Source organism: Mercenaria mercenaria, chromosome 12 (assembly GCF_021730395.1).
Source record: "Mercenaria mercenaria strain notata chromosome 12, MADL_Memer_1, whole genome shotgun sequence".
Lineage (NCBI taxonomy): Eukaryota > Metazoa > Mollusca > Bivalvia > Venerida > Veneridae > Mercenaria > Mercenaria mercenaria.
This window is the reverse complement of record NC_069372.1, coordinates 48,951,262-48,966,515: the sequence shown is the minus strand read 5'-3', so window position 1 is coordinate 48,966,515 and position 15,254 is coordinate 48,951,262. Positions and strand designations below refer to the sequence as shown.

The following is a 15,254-nucleotide window of genomic DNA, read 5'->3' as shown; positions in this document are numbered from 1 at the left end:
TAGCACTAAAAACAATATATACTAGGATCTTATACACTTGTTCGTATCTCATCTCATTCTAGGAAACATAACAATGGGCATGTGTAGCTTGTGTCTGATTTTCAAGTACAGTAAAACTATGTTTTATTCGGTAAACATCTATGACTAACATCTATTTTAATATTCAAAATACAAAAAAAAATTGGAATACATGTAGCTATGTTTTTCTGCACAACAGTATACACTTATTGAATAGCTTGCCAGTTAAAACTATTGCCCAAGGTCCGAAGGAATTATGTTCAAAGATTTTGGCTATTGACTGGCTAGTAATTCAGTAAGTGTTATATTACATGACATCAGAAATAAATTTTCATACTCTATTCTTCTTTAAGTATTTACGCCAACAAAATTAAGTGTTGAACAATAAATCAGACAATAGCACAAACAATGGACTGGCGATTTAAAGGAGTCATGTAATGATATGACTTATTTTTTTAACATTCACTGATTTCAAACCTGTATACTTTTTTCTACAATTCTATGAAACTAATGGAAGTCATCTATCAAGGGATTTCATACTGTATTGTACTAAACAGTTCTATTCACACTTAATTCATGCACAATGACGTTTGATTTAACAATTATAAACATGCACTTTACAATGGAGTGACCATGGAAACTAAAACTGTGGAATTAAGCAGCTCCGAAGCAATACATGAACAGTTTATGACAGGCTTTTGTAAAAACAGCATTCTATTCTTGTCTTACTGAATGTAACTTTGCTTTTTAACAGCATAACTCCCTTCTGTATGCAATATTTCATTAAGATAGGGCACCTGGGTAGAACCCTCAACCTGGATGACTTCCTCCCAGTAAGAGGGTCAGACCCAAGTGATTCAAGAACAGCTACCTGAACCACTTGGCCATTGAGGCCCCTACTATTAATAATCAGTGTCGGCAACAGACACACCGTCATCATTCACCAAAGAAATCTTTCAAGAGGCGAGAGCAAAAGTGTTCTGAGTGTTTCTCTATCTGCATGCACTTAAACCACTCCCAATCAGACCTATCAATATAGTTCCTAACACGAGTATTCAAACCATGCCCTTAACATACCAGTCATACATTATTATTCTGAATGTTAACTGAATCTGATTGCAGTCAAAGAATGCCTGGCGAGAATATCAACTGTTAAAGACTTTTGAAAAACGAATGCTGTTCATAGAACTTCAGTTCAGATATTGCTTCTAGGCTGCATACTGTCTCGAATCATGCCATGCATGTTTTATATATAGATACCTCGATGCATACCTGCACCTGTTTAGGAGATCGTGGGGGGAGCGCTGGTGGGGACGGCTGTATAAATATATTTATACACGATCGTATATAAAGGTTCATGTACATGTATGAAAGTAATCACTTGAAAACTGACCATTCAGATAAATATACTGAACACATTTTTGCTAATTTGCTAAATACAGCATTTTCTTAGTAAGAAATTGTGTCTCCACATATATTAAAGATCTAAAATTCCAAACATTTTTTTCCCCATTTTTAAAGGGTCCTTAGTTCTATTTAAAACAAAATCTCACACTGTGATGACAGATGGTCCCTTTTCGTGATGAAAAATGCTCTAATATATAAATGTACATGTATCATGTATAATATGTAATAGTCAATGTATGTGCACATGTATGTAAAACATTTCTGTGGCAACAATGCTAAATATACATTGCATTATACGTAATTGTAAGCATATGACCTCACATATATAAGCACAATGTTTAAGACCTTTGGCTGCGAAAAAATGCTACACCCATCCTCCAGTTTATACTGTTTTGCAGTCAATGTGCCTGAAACAAATCCTTTATTCCCACAAGACATCATTCCAGAATATATACTGATTACAAGTATATTTTGTAGCAGTCAATACAAGTTCATAATTCATACATTTCAAGAAAGGTAATACATACATTTCTGTCCCACGAGAAAATATCATCATCACCGGTAGCACCCTGCAAAACTCCTTATTTTGCTACTACTACTGCCGTTACAAATAAAACTGTTACTGTGTATGCATGCTGGTAGTTTATGCATACACTTTTGTCTCAAACGTAATAGCATCACTGTAAGTAGCACCCTGCAGACTTTTTTATACTGCTACTGATAGGTCATAAACTTGTTACTGTGTATATACACTAAGAAATAGGAAAGTATAGTTAATACATACACTTCTGTCTCTGGAGAAAGTGATAACGTCGTCATTGGTAGCACCTTGTAGACTATTCATACTACTACTTCTACTACTGTTTGAGACACAACTATTACTGTGTGCACTCTGCTGACTGGCCAAACTGTTTGATTTACTGCTATCACCTGCTTCATCCTAAAACAATCAAATATACCTATGCATGTTACTGTATATATTATACTATATCACCACTACCATTACACTTTTAAATGTAAATGGCCAAATCAAGGCACTGAACATTTCCTCTTGTTACTATATGTAAATTCTTTTGTTTCTTTTAGTTTTCTTTAGTTTTATTTGTTTGTTTTGGGTTTAGCACCTTTTTTTTCAACAGTATTTCAGTTATGAAGGATATTGTGCCTCATCCTGTGATCAAAATCAAAACCCATGATCCACAGATTTCCCTACTAAGCTAAGAAGGCAGATTTCTTCATGGGTTCTAAGACAAGCTGACAGGCTGCAGAAGACCACCTACAAGTTTTACTTGATAATGAAGACCAAGGTTTTATTTTATGCCAACTGATGAAATACTGTATTCTATCAGTTAAATATTTTCATATCTCATCACTCATACTGCGAACATATGAAATCTATATTTTCACACTGTGAGAGATATAGCTCCGCTCCTCATTACATTGTGTATGAATTTTAAATTATTTGCTTAAAACAGGATGAAAATTGTAGTCGCGCTTTGTTCTTTATAGTATATTTCTCGATTCAAATTACAGTCAAACTCGCTTTATAAGAACTCTTCGGGACCTGAGAAATATGTTCTTATCAAACGAAATTCGTATTAACGAATGTATGACTTTTGGATAATTTGCCTGAGCAAGTTTGGCAGTATCACCGGTATCGCCGGTGAATAGCTTCCATTAAATGAAAATACAGTAGTGAATAGATGTTCATTGGTAGTTTTAAACTGATTAAGTTAATTATTTATTTAGATTACAATGAAATAACTCAACAAAAGTCATACTAAAACACGCAAAACACGTAAAAATGTATGAAAAATAAATTTTAATGTACAAATGTATTTAAACTTTATTAACCATCAAGTGTTTATAGCACAGATACATGGAAATACAGTAACGTGTATACGGTATACGTCGATGCATTTTTGCAACAGGTAGGCCTACCTTACACATGGCATTTCAAACTTTTACTTGAAGAAACTTGTAATTTTTGGCTGAATTTTACTATTATTTAATTCTTGAATGCCAAATTCCTTGAGTTCTGAACAATATTTGAATAATTTTTCATTTGAGCCTTCTTCTTCCAGAAACTTCCTAATGCTATCTACTGATAAAAAAAGTCAGACACTGGTTTTTCAGGAAATGTCAAATTTCTCAGCGATTCTAGCTTTTGTTAAAATTCCAGCATCAACAGCATTTATTATCTCAGTTTTGTCCAAAGAAATTGCTTTTTTTATGCCAGACTTAGGCATAGCCATTTTTGATACATAAACTACACTACATGGCCCTCATACGTACAATGAAAATATATTTTCATGGACATGTGTACAAATGAAAGTGATTATCGCTCAACTGCTAAAAACATTATTACTGGGACTCGATTGTAATAAATAAAATAACTGCAAACATAGTGTTAATCTCTTTATTATGTATTTATCAATTACAGGTGATAATCACTTCGAATAAATATCAGCACTGTACAGATTCAAACTATTAAAAAATCAAGCGTAGCAAGGGCGAAATGGCCGCCGACTTCTAAAATTAGTTCGTATCAAAAAATGGAAACTTATAACATTTTAGCTCATTGGGACTTCCAAAATGTGTTCGTATTTAGCGAAAATTCGTAAGAAGCGAGTTCGCTATTACCGAAAGAATTTTACAAAGAAAATAAAAGGACTCGGCCGGGGAATCCGGATTTTGTCCGTTATTGCCGAAAATTCGTATCAAGCGAGTTCGTATTAAGTGGACTCGACTGTATTTTACTTAAAGAGAATTTCATAACGTTATGCAGCAAAAATAAAATAAAATGGAACTTTATGTTGTATTGTTGTATGCGTCTTTTATAACGTCACAGCACGTCTGACGTCATGACTGTTTACGCGCGTCTGTTTCCTGCGCTGATATTAAAATAGTTGTAAAATGCACATATCAACGTAACTGAGCATAAAATAAAAAGAAAATTTGTTTGTTTTTCGTGAATATGGAATATATCTCACCTCGAAGTGAGAAAATTTTCACATTTTGCACTCGTGAAAATATTTGAAATTTTCTCACTTCTCAGTGAGATATATTCAATATTCACCAAAAACAAACAAATATCCTCTATATCCTCTTGCTTCTCTTCAGGAGCATACACAGTGCCACTGACTTACGTAAAGTGCTTCGACATGAAAATTTATAATCTTTGTGTGCTTTCAAATCCAGAGTCGAGGACCACCAATTTTTTTTTATTGTAAATCATAAGACCGGGAAGATTGATTTTTGTAGAAGAACTGCATGATTCCAGCATGTTACAAATGCTTTTAGCAAAGCATTTATGTACTAACATGCAAACAAACAATGATTCCCATAAATCAAAACTCATGAAGAAAAATAAACAGCACAAAGAACCCTAGACAAGCTTTAATCAGATTTTGTGTCTGTTTAGGAACATGATAACATCATTTAACCAAATGAACTTGACATTTTGTCCTTGAATTTAAAGCAACTTGGTTAAAACTTATGAAAAATTGCAGCAGTCACTTTCTTCAAGTAGTAAAAACTTTTGGTTCTCTCTATATGAAGGTATACATGTAAACATCTTGAAATCACAACCTCTGTAATATCTGAAGCAATACCAACCTGTGAGGATTCGGCAGACAAGAACTCCTCCGGACCATTTAGACTAGCCTGATCCTCTGACGGCGTCTCCGCCATCAATATCTTCTTCATTCTTCGATACTGTAAATTATCAAGCTCCCGTACAGCGTCTTTCGTCCGCTGTATCAGGTCTAATATCACATTGTGCGCATCTGTCTGATTCACAAAGGCATGCTGCAACAAAAAGAGAAATAATTTTTCATTACAATCTCTCATTCATGCTTTTTCTCTCGGTCAACAGTTTTTATGTTAATATCAGCAAAACTACATGTTTCCTTAGGAAGAGAAGTAGCACACAAACATATAATAATCAATAACCTGTCAGATCTTAAATTGCAACTTATTTATTCCATTTAGATCTTAATTCTGTTTCTCATAAGTATCTAAGTAACAGTTATCAATAACTTTATCCAAGTTTCTAAAAAACTTTGTTTTCGGCAATGAATTTAAACTTCCTCAGATCAGACCCTGGGTAATCATAATCAGTAATTGTAATCAGCTGTAATTAATTACATCTGTTAAACTAATAAAATGTAATCAGAAAACAGACACAAAAGGAAAATTAAAATCACATCATTTCAACTCAAAAACTAATATCCCCTTACAGACTGAATGAATAAATAAACGAGAAGTCAAGGATATTATTATTTACCCGTAATAACTGTTCTGCAGTGGGTCTGTCGTCTGGATTTTTTGCTAAACAAGAATCTACAAATGCTCTAAAATCGTCCGACCATTCTCCACCAGCCAGGGTGGGTGAATCATTCTGAGCAATATGATACAACGCACTCATTGCATTCATGTTAAATAGTGGTGGTTTCCTCTCAGCTGCAGAAACATAAAAGATATTCTAACCTAAAGCATCAATAAAGTATGTAAAGCAATAAATTATTACATTCTAGTATCACATTAATCAATGGCTTCCAAAATAAATTTAGTCCCGCCTTTAACCTTTAGCCTGCTGGTGGCAAGTGATTTTGCCTTTGTGGCCAGTGCAGACCAAGATCAGCCTGCACGTCCATGCTGGATTAATATGGTCTGCACTTTTCACTATTTAGTCAGTAAATTTTCAGTGAACACACCTTCGAATAATAAATGGTATTGCCCAAGTTGAATGACGGTCCATTTTAGAAATTTAGCAGGCTAAAGGTTAAAGTTTTTTTTTCTGCAAGATATATATCCTTACTGTGAAATCAGTAGACAAATTTTTTTGCATTTCATGGTTGTGTAAATCCATGAAACTAAATCCAAACAAACACGTAAAATCCCATTCATTTTATATTTAAAATTCTAAATCCAGGAATTCGTATCCCCACATAACAGCAGTTTTGAGTTATTCTATGAAATTTCATGCCCACAAAATTATATGTTCTCACAGTATAAAACAGGTTCAATAATTCCAAAGATGTTTCTGAATCTAACATTCATATAGTTTGCTGAGAGACTTAACACCAGTCTGCTGCTAAGCTGACATCTGTGGAAACTTGGCAAACGGCGTGGATTTCTACATTTGCCATCTGACCTTTTTCCCAGTTTCACTGATTCAGGTTTTTTAAATTAGGGTGCACACACCAGAGACTTTTTATCAACCTTTCCATTTTATTAAATATATTACAATTAGGAAACATGACACAGAAAGTGGCTATCTGTTTAACAAATGAGCTTGATCCATTCTACTTTAAAATATGTATTTGAAATTTCCAATTTGGCATCCGCACAAACAAACTGGACCCAAGATAAAGACTTACCTAGTTCTATACACATAATGCCCAGTGACCAGACATCTGCTTTCCCATCGTACTGACCCTCATCCATGGCAAGTATAACCTCCGGGGCCATCCAATATGGTGTCCCCACAAAGGAGTTGGCAGGACATGACAGTGACGCTGAACCAAAATCAGCTGCAAACACATTAATGTTTCTCAACTTATGATTTGAATTCAAAATGCAAACTTGATATTTTTTTTGGTGTATGAGACAAATGCATAATCTAGGTCATATGATTACATTCCAGCTTTTAATGGTGGAGTACGACACAAGTGTCCTTTTAGGAACAAATGGGCACCTAGGTAGAACCACCTGTCGGATAACTTCCTCATGTCATGGCGGCGATGGCCTGACCGAGGCTCAAATCCGAAGCTAAGCCTTATCTTCTGAATCCACATCACCAGTTTTTATAATTCAATATGTCAGACCCTTAGAGTATATAGGGTAATCTTCAACTTTACTTGTACAAAAAAACAATAAACAAACTTGAGTTACATCAGATACAATCATAACCCTAAAAGAGTTCACAAAGCAACCTCGTCATCAATTTACTGCAAACAAAATGCTGATTAAGACATTGTTTGAATTGGGATAATACTTCATCCCTGATAGAGCTTCAGATTTCTTAAATCTGAAGACTATCACACAAGTATCAGTTCCCATCACTGTTCTGTTAAACAAGAGCTTCAATGAGCAAAGCAATATACACCTGACATAATGTGCCTGGAAAGTCTAAGGATCAAAGGTCAAAACATCCTGAAGTTTTTGAGTGGAAACTATATTGCTAACAGACAGACAGACAACCAGCACCATCACAAAAAACATTTATCCAACCACTGAGCATGTGAGTCCATGACCTCTGACTAAGACAGGTGTCATAATTGTACTTCTTGTACTATAAGATACTGTGACCTTTTACTGACCTATACCTTTGGTCCAGTGATCTCAAAATCAATAGGGACAATTCATAGCCCTTGGGTGATAAGCCTGCCAAGTTAGGTCAATGGATTTTGTGTAAACTGTCACTGTGGCCTTGGCCTTTGACCCACAGACCTCAAAACAAAATTAGCCCATCCGCTGTGCATGATGAATGTGCTTGTTGAGTTTGAGGATCATACGAAAAGGGGTTCTCAAGATATTGAGAAGAAACATTTCTTGTACTTTCAGTTACCCTGACCTTCATCTCTGACCCACTGGCCTCAAAGCTGGTCACCTCCTACCAAATGGGAAATGTGTCTATCAGGTTGGAGGTCACAGGTCAAAGCAAAGATAACCAGAAACTAAACCGCTAACATAAGACAGAATGGATGGATACACAACCTGCACCATCACACAATTTGTCCTTTCAGGCATATAAAAAGGACTGAAAATCTGCACAAACAAATAAAACATATGGAGTAACTGAAGCGTAAAGTTCAAAGCTCATACCTAATTTCACAGTGCCATTTTCAGTAAGTAGTATATTCCCAGCTTTAACATCTCGATGTATCTTATTTTGACTATGTAGATACACAAGACCCTGGAGTGCATCGTGACAAATCTGTGCTATCTCTACCTCCTTCAATGCTTTCTTATGAACTGAAAGATAAAACATAACCATGTAAATTACAATATATATACTTTATTCCTTCAAATGTAGATTTTGTTTCTTGCTACATTTTTTTTACATATTCATTTCAAAGTCTGGGTAGCTCAAAAGGTAGAATTGTACGGCTATGAAATGCTAGTTTCATCAACAGGCAGTGTATTTCCTCTATGACAATTTGACAGCAGACAGGTGTATCGAAAGTCATTTGTCTTCCTTTGAGAAGTGGAGACAAATGACTTCAGATGCACCTGTCTTCTGTGGGGAAGTTGTGTCACATCAAAGGATAGGTCAGTACCAGTGCAAAATCCACTAACATTGGTCTGGTTAACTGAATGCCGTTACATAACTGAAGTACTGTTCATAAACCGTGTCAAGCCAATCAAACACAAAAAACTCTCAACAAATAAGCAAACCTTCTATGATGTCTGATGCCGACCCAAGGCAGTACTCCATAACAAGCTGAAATCAGAAAAGATAAAAGAAAATACATAAAGGAGTTAAACAGAATTCCACTTTAACATGTTTTGAGAATGATTAATAGGGAGCAAAATGCTGGGTTCAACTGTTATGACTTACAGGTTCACAAGAAAGACTTTCAATGCCAGTTTCACATTATCTACGATGTAATTCATTTAATATAACATTCATTAAATGCGAAAAAGGGTTTTTTATAAATTGCTTTTATAACAGTCACTGTCTTTCTCTCCAACTTCCTTTAAAATTTAGACATATACCTAGTTCATATGATGCTAAGATATTATCAAAGTTTTACAAAATAAATCAATACTGCAATTCTCAGCAGACAGAAAAATTACACTCAACAGTATGCAAAAGTTAAAACCCTCAATTTCAAACTCAGACCAAGATCAACACCAGGTGAACTAAATTTGCAAATGTATAAAACAACCACTTCTAAAATGCTGGCATTTTTATTAACATACCCATGCAGTGTGTTCTCGGAGGTAACAGCCTTTGTAGTCGATGATATGTTTGTGCTTCAGTTGCCGTAGAAACTTTACTTCTTTGATAATATCCTGCCATTTCTGTTGAAAATAAAACATTAGTTGAATGAAAAATAAGAAATATTATAAACTTACAATGATGTACAAATATCTTGTTTGTTAACACTTTTACCTATATTTTGAATCTGGAATTCCTTTATTTCACATATTCTGAAATACCATTTATTACCAAGAGGTTTTGATTTCACCTGTAAAAAAGACCAGATATAAATTAAATCTGGCTCTAAAATGACTAAAATGGGGAAGTAGGAGTTTCATCAATTATCAAGGTAGTATGTGAAAACTGCAAAGTAGAGTAAGGTTCGGAGTTTCCCATTTAGAACTTTATTTGCTACGGGAAAAGTAGTCTGGGCTTCAGATCACTTTAGCACATGTAAATCCCCAACTCTGACCTCTAGTTAAAAGGCAATCATAGGGTAAAACCTGAAATAATATGTTACCTCTGCTGACTGTTTCCCACTGTATGACATTTTCTTTATAGCAACAATCTCCCTGGTAGCAGTGTTCTTTGCCTGGAAAAGAAAAAACAAATTTAAACAAGAACTCCATGAAGTGTGGCAATATATGAACGAAATTCTCAATCCTAGAAGGAGGATATAACATTTTGAGGAACTATACTGACTTTGTGTACCAGATGGGGTGTAATATGGCAATGGGTGGGGAATGGAGGTCTTGTGCACTTGTGGTGATAAAATACTTAGGCTGAAGAAACTAAAAGTTATTTCATTTTTGGTGAGGGTGGTGGGGATGGGGTTAATGTAGGAGTGTAGGGAAGTAAAGGGTGGGGTTGTGTGTACAAGTCATGCAAATTGTTGCACTCCTCAAATCATCTAAACAACCATCACCTATATTCCAAATTTAAAGTCAATACCTTGAATCAGGGCTTCCATTAGGATTCAATTTCATGATGTCAGGACTGCCTAACATTCAGATTTTGTAGTCCCTCTTAAATTTTCTTGGAGTCCTACGTAATATCACTTTGCAAATGACCTTCAAAATCATCATCGTCATCATTATATCGAACTGGTTCAGAACAATGTGTTTAATAATAGAATTTAGAGAAAAGTACCACTAAAATGACTGATCTGGATAACGGTTTACATTCACTGACTGTCTCTATCAAACACGATGCTTTCACATTAGTCTCACACTTCAAACACTGCCGGCTGCCAATCATCAAAGCGTTAAACCACTTTGATTTGTTACATGGCGGAGCTAATTAATTCATTCAGTGAAGTTACGTCATGGTGTACTGATTTTGTCATCCTTTGAAAATATCGGAAATCCTTTGTACGCCTCGGACTTTGTGTATTGGCGTACAGATCATAATGTTTGGCGTATTTTATGCCGGGACACTGCTTAATGGAAGCCCTGTTGAATAGTTCTGAAGTTGTGATCTGGACACAAAGGCAGATTTGAACTGAATTTGGGGCCTTGAAACTTTTTCCTTTTGGTTGCTATCCAGAGTTCTACGTGAATGACCTATCCATGAAGAAATCTGAAAGGGGCACCCATAGAAAATTTCCCTTGAAGTTTTGGTTAAAACTGACTTGGTGGATTAGGAGGAAATTTTTTTTAAAGAAATTGTGGACAAAGTGCAGACATCAAACAATCTAAAATCTAAACGATCACCATGAGCACTTAATGTTTAGGTGAGCTACAAATTGTGAACAAAAACCCATTCATATGTTTTGAGACTGGTCTCCAAGATCACTTTTATAAAATCAGAGCATAATCTAACAGTCACAGACATTTGACAAGTGGAAGAAAGTTTTAACGCCACTTTGTTCAGCTCGTTTTCAATTTGATGGATTATCCTGGTAGGCAAGCCCGCTCAAAATAGCTAAGTATTAGCCTTAGTAAGAACTGAAACCCTTTATTGCTTTTTCCAGGACCTAAAAGGGACATGGTGCTGTTCTGGAAAAGGGGCACTTTTCAGTGTGTCACTAGAACAAAAAGGGCAATCATTTCAACTTCCATTATAGTCAATTGTAAGAAAAGAGGCATGGCACTACACCGCCCTGAAAAGGCCTGGAAACAAGAGCTGTCACAGGAGACAGTGCTCGACTATTTCGATGCTGGATAGTGAAACTGGGCACATCTGAGGAAACTGGAGCTGTCACTGGAGTGTTAAATGACTCCAATTGTTGATGAAGATATTGCACAATAGCCTGAGTCTATGTCAAAAATATCTAAAATTCTAAGTAAAAAGGGGGAATAATTAATGGAAAATTGGTGCCAGAGTTATGCACCTTGCATCATATGGTGTGGATGATGATGTTGAACAACTATTTTAAGTCTGAATCAAATCCATTCAGTAATAACAGAGACAGAGTGAAAGTGCATAAAAACTTTAACCTAAAATTCTAAGTAAAAAGGGGAAATAATTCATGAAAAATTGGTCCCAGCGTTATGCACCTTGTGTCATATGATAAAGGTAATGATGTTGAACAATTGTTTAAGTTTGAAACAGATCCATTCAGTAATAACAGAGATAGAGTGAAAGTGCATTAAACTTTAACCTGAAATTCTAAGTTAAAAGGGGAATAATTCATGAAAAATTGTGCCAGAGTTACGCATCTTGTGTCATATGATGTGGGTGATGATGCTGAACAACTATTTTAAGTTTGAATCAAATCCATTAAGTAATAACGGAGATAGAGTGAAAGTGCACCAAAACTTTAACCTGAAATTCTAAGTAAAAAGGGGGAATAATTCATGAAAAAATGGTGCCAGAGTTATGCACCTTGTGTCATATGATGTGGGTGATGATGTTGAACAACTATTTCAAGTTTGAATCAAATCCATTCAGTAATAACAGAGATAGAGTGAAAGTGCATCAAAACTTTAACCTGAAAATCTAAGTGAAAAGTGGGAATAATTCATGAAATATTGGTGCCAGAGTTATGGCCCTTATGTCAGATGATGTGGATGATGATGAGGAATAAGTATTTCAAGTTTGAATCAAATCCATCAAGTAGTTACAGAGATAAGTTGAAAAAAGAGAAAGTGCACCAAAACTTTAACCAAGGTGGGGACGCGGAAAGACGCCGACGCCGATGCTGCGGCGAGTAGGATAGCTCTCCTTATACTTCGTATAGTCGAGCTAAAAACACTACCACCTAAAATACCAGGGAAACTCCAACTGCTAGAAACCATTAGTTTTGACGTATTATTATTCTAAACGAGTATGGTACATTTTATAGTTTCTGAACCATTTATACAATTTATTCAAGACTTACAAAGTAGACAGCTCCAAAGCTTCCATGTCCAATCTCTCTGAGATCTACAAACAACTTCTCCGGATCATCTGTCGTGAACAACCCAGCTACCTCTGGATCTTTCAGGCTCCCTGGGCGGGACGGCATTTTGCTGGTTCAGTTGAGGTCTTCTTCCAAACGAACAGGTTTGGTTTTTCTCTTTGTAATCATCTAAGAAACTGTCTCTTCAACGACCTAACCCATTCAGACTTCTCACACTAGTTTTCATCCTGAAATAGTGTTTAAACATCACTCAGTATCACCCATTTTAAAGAATGGCAAAAGTCAATTGCTTTTTAGAATGGATAACATGTAGTCTGTAGCAAAAAAAATGGTTTGTTAAATTTTGGTCACTAATTACTTCGTTCTAATCATTTCAACATTATGAAATTTGCCACACATCTGTTTTTATTTGAAACACATTTATAAAGCTCGTGATTATGGTTTGAATTCAGCTTAGCATTTGTTTACAAGTAAATATATTGCTGTCATATAAATTTGTTACACTATTCATAAACAAACTCATTATCGGACGCCTGAAAAAAACCCTAGAGGATAGGCCAGGCATCCGGTAACCAGACGGCTTGAATGCAGACTAGGCCTCCAGTAACTGGACAGCTAGACACTTCCAATACGTAAACAGATTCATGTACTAGGGCCGGCAAAATCTCAGAAAACTTTACCTGTCCACAGACAAGTAACTTTTAAAATTTACTTGTCCGTACTGCTAGTGTACTTGTCCGTACATTTTGTATCAACTTTTACTTGCGGTATTTGTATAATAAAATAAAACAATGCACTAATTTTCTACATGCTTGCATTAAAACAGCCAGCAGCCTATCAAGACTTATGCCATAAAAAGTCAGACAGTGATGAATGGCAGTAATTGTTCAAATTAAGTAATAATTTAGGAAGTGTCTGGCCATCTGGTAACTAGTCTAAATAATGAGACCTCGGGCAGACCGAATTTACATTTTGATATTTTACGTTGTCTACCTAGAGGTCTCAACCAGAAACAATCAAAACTGTGGTGGAAACTGTGGTCAATTGAAATTACGATTTATCAGTAGTCACGATTTTTCTTTAGCCCTAACTGCTTACCTGTTGTTTTAAATCATAAATAGTAAATAAAAAACATAAGAACAGGACATATTTATCAAGAATTTCTGTTGTAAAAAATTTAAACCTCTAACGTTTCAATCGTCTTCATGTAATGGCGGTCGGAGGCGTGACCAATGAAAACGCTTTGTTTACCGGTGATCGGCCATTTTCCGATATGTAGTACACTCGTGTTAAACCTTGGCATTTTTTTAACTGTCATAGTTTGAATTTTTCTCAAGAAATCTCGGTAATATATACATCATTGAAAAGGAAAAATTACAGGCTTTCTGTGTATGTATTTCTTTTTTTTATCCGTTGCATTATCATAACATAATTCCCGCCCAACGGATTCCATTGGGTGTTACTTACGCAAAGAAGAGGACAGTGCTACCACATTCTTTACCTTTTCTGGTTTGTACTCGGAGGCGGATATCAACAAGTCAAAATAATATAACGATATTCAACTCTCGAGTACAATTATTTGGACTAATCTGGTAACTAGACGCCTAGCCGCCATGTAACCAGATGTCTAGCCTGTCCTCTTAGGATTTTCTAGCGTTTTCAGTGATCAGTTTGTTTACGAATTTTAAAAATGATATAAAAACTGATTTTAACACTTTCGAGTCTTTGACAAAAAAATTGGCACAACATACATCAAACTTTCTTAAAAATATCTGAGGCATGGTAAATAAAACAATGCCATTTCTTTGAGTTTAATCATTTGTTTTATTAACTTATCATATTCTGTCAGATAACAGGAACATTCAAATTATGTCCTACATTGACAGGAAGAAAATTGCTGTGGCTGTGCAGACCACTTTTCTTTGTGCAAATTTGCTTTCATAAAGAGTGCTATCTAGCAGTTTAAGGGTCATTCAGACCATAAAATGAAGCTTCTTTTCTTCTGCTTACCATGCACTTCCACAATGGATGGAATTCGCTGCAGTTCTGTAAATTTAACGGCCTGAATGAAACAAAACAATGAAAAATTCCAATCCTCTTTTTTTTCCAAGATGGCCGAACTTTTGACATGCGCTTTAACGACCTTTACAATTCTCAAAATAAAGCAATTAACAGACTCAGACTGTTAGAGAAGTAATAAAGAAATTGGAACTTTAACTATTAGTCTCAAAGCAAATCCTTTTAGAACTGGAAGAGGAATAATTTAAGATAAAAACAACAATAATCTTCAGGAAGGTATCACATTACGTCACCGGAATAGTGCAGTACAGAAGTGAATCACATACTCCACAGTGATTGGCTTATTGTCTCTCGCGATAAACAGGAAAAATGAAAAACCACTTCGGTTTACATCCCAGCAATAAACACGCGTGTGTGTTGGGGGTTGGGGGTTGGGGGAATAGGTGTTGCTCCACACAAAGAGCTATAAAAAATAAATATGTATTTTATTCTTCTTTGCTCCACAGGAGCAATGCACAGTATTTTAAAGAACAG

At 35.5% G+C, this 15,254-nt stretch overlaps 1 protein-coding gene across 4 annotated transcripts in view; it reads right to left on the bottom strand.

Annotated features, from left to right (window-relative positions):
- Positions 1-15,035, bottom strand: part of LOC128547379 (serine/threonine-protein kinase TAO1-like) — a 36,243-nt gene extending 21,208 nt beyond the window's left edge. The window contains exons 1-11 of one of the 4 annotated variants that reach the window (XM_053519982.1): positions 14,712-15,035; positions 12,681-12,928; positions 9,879-9,950; positions 9,358-9,459; positions 8,830-8,875; positions 8,257-8,406; positions 6,810-6,962; positions 5,714-5,889; positions 5,044-5,235; positions 2,210-2,365; positions 1,279-1,335 (exon numbers count right to left, since the gene is read on the bottom strand). In XM_053519982.1, coding sequence (XP_053375957.1) covers positions 1,279-1,335; positions 2,210-2,365; positions 5,044-5,235; positions 5,714-5,889; positions 6,810-6,962; positions 8,257-8,406; positions 8,830-8,875; positions 9,358-9,459; positions 9,879-9,950; positions 12,681-12,806 — 1,230 coding nt within the window. In that variant the 5' untranslated portion in view covers positions 12,807-12,928; positions 14,712-15,035. The remainder of the gene's footprint in view (positions 1-1,278; positions 1,336-2,209; positions 2,366-5,043; positions 5,236-5,713; positions 5,890-6,809; positions 6,963-8,256; positions 8,407-8,829; positions 8,876-9,357; positions 9,460-9,878; positions 9,951-12,680; positions 12,929-14,711) is intronic. The other 3 variants (XM_053519983.1, XM_053519984.1, XM_053519985.1) reach the window with 3 other exon arrangements.
- Positions 15,036-15,254: the final 219 nt, after the last annotated feature.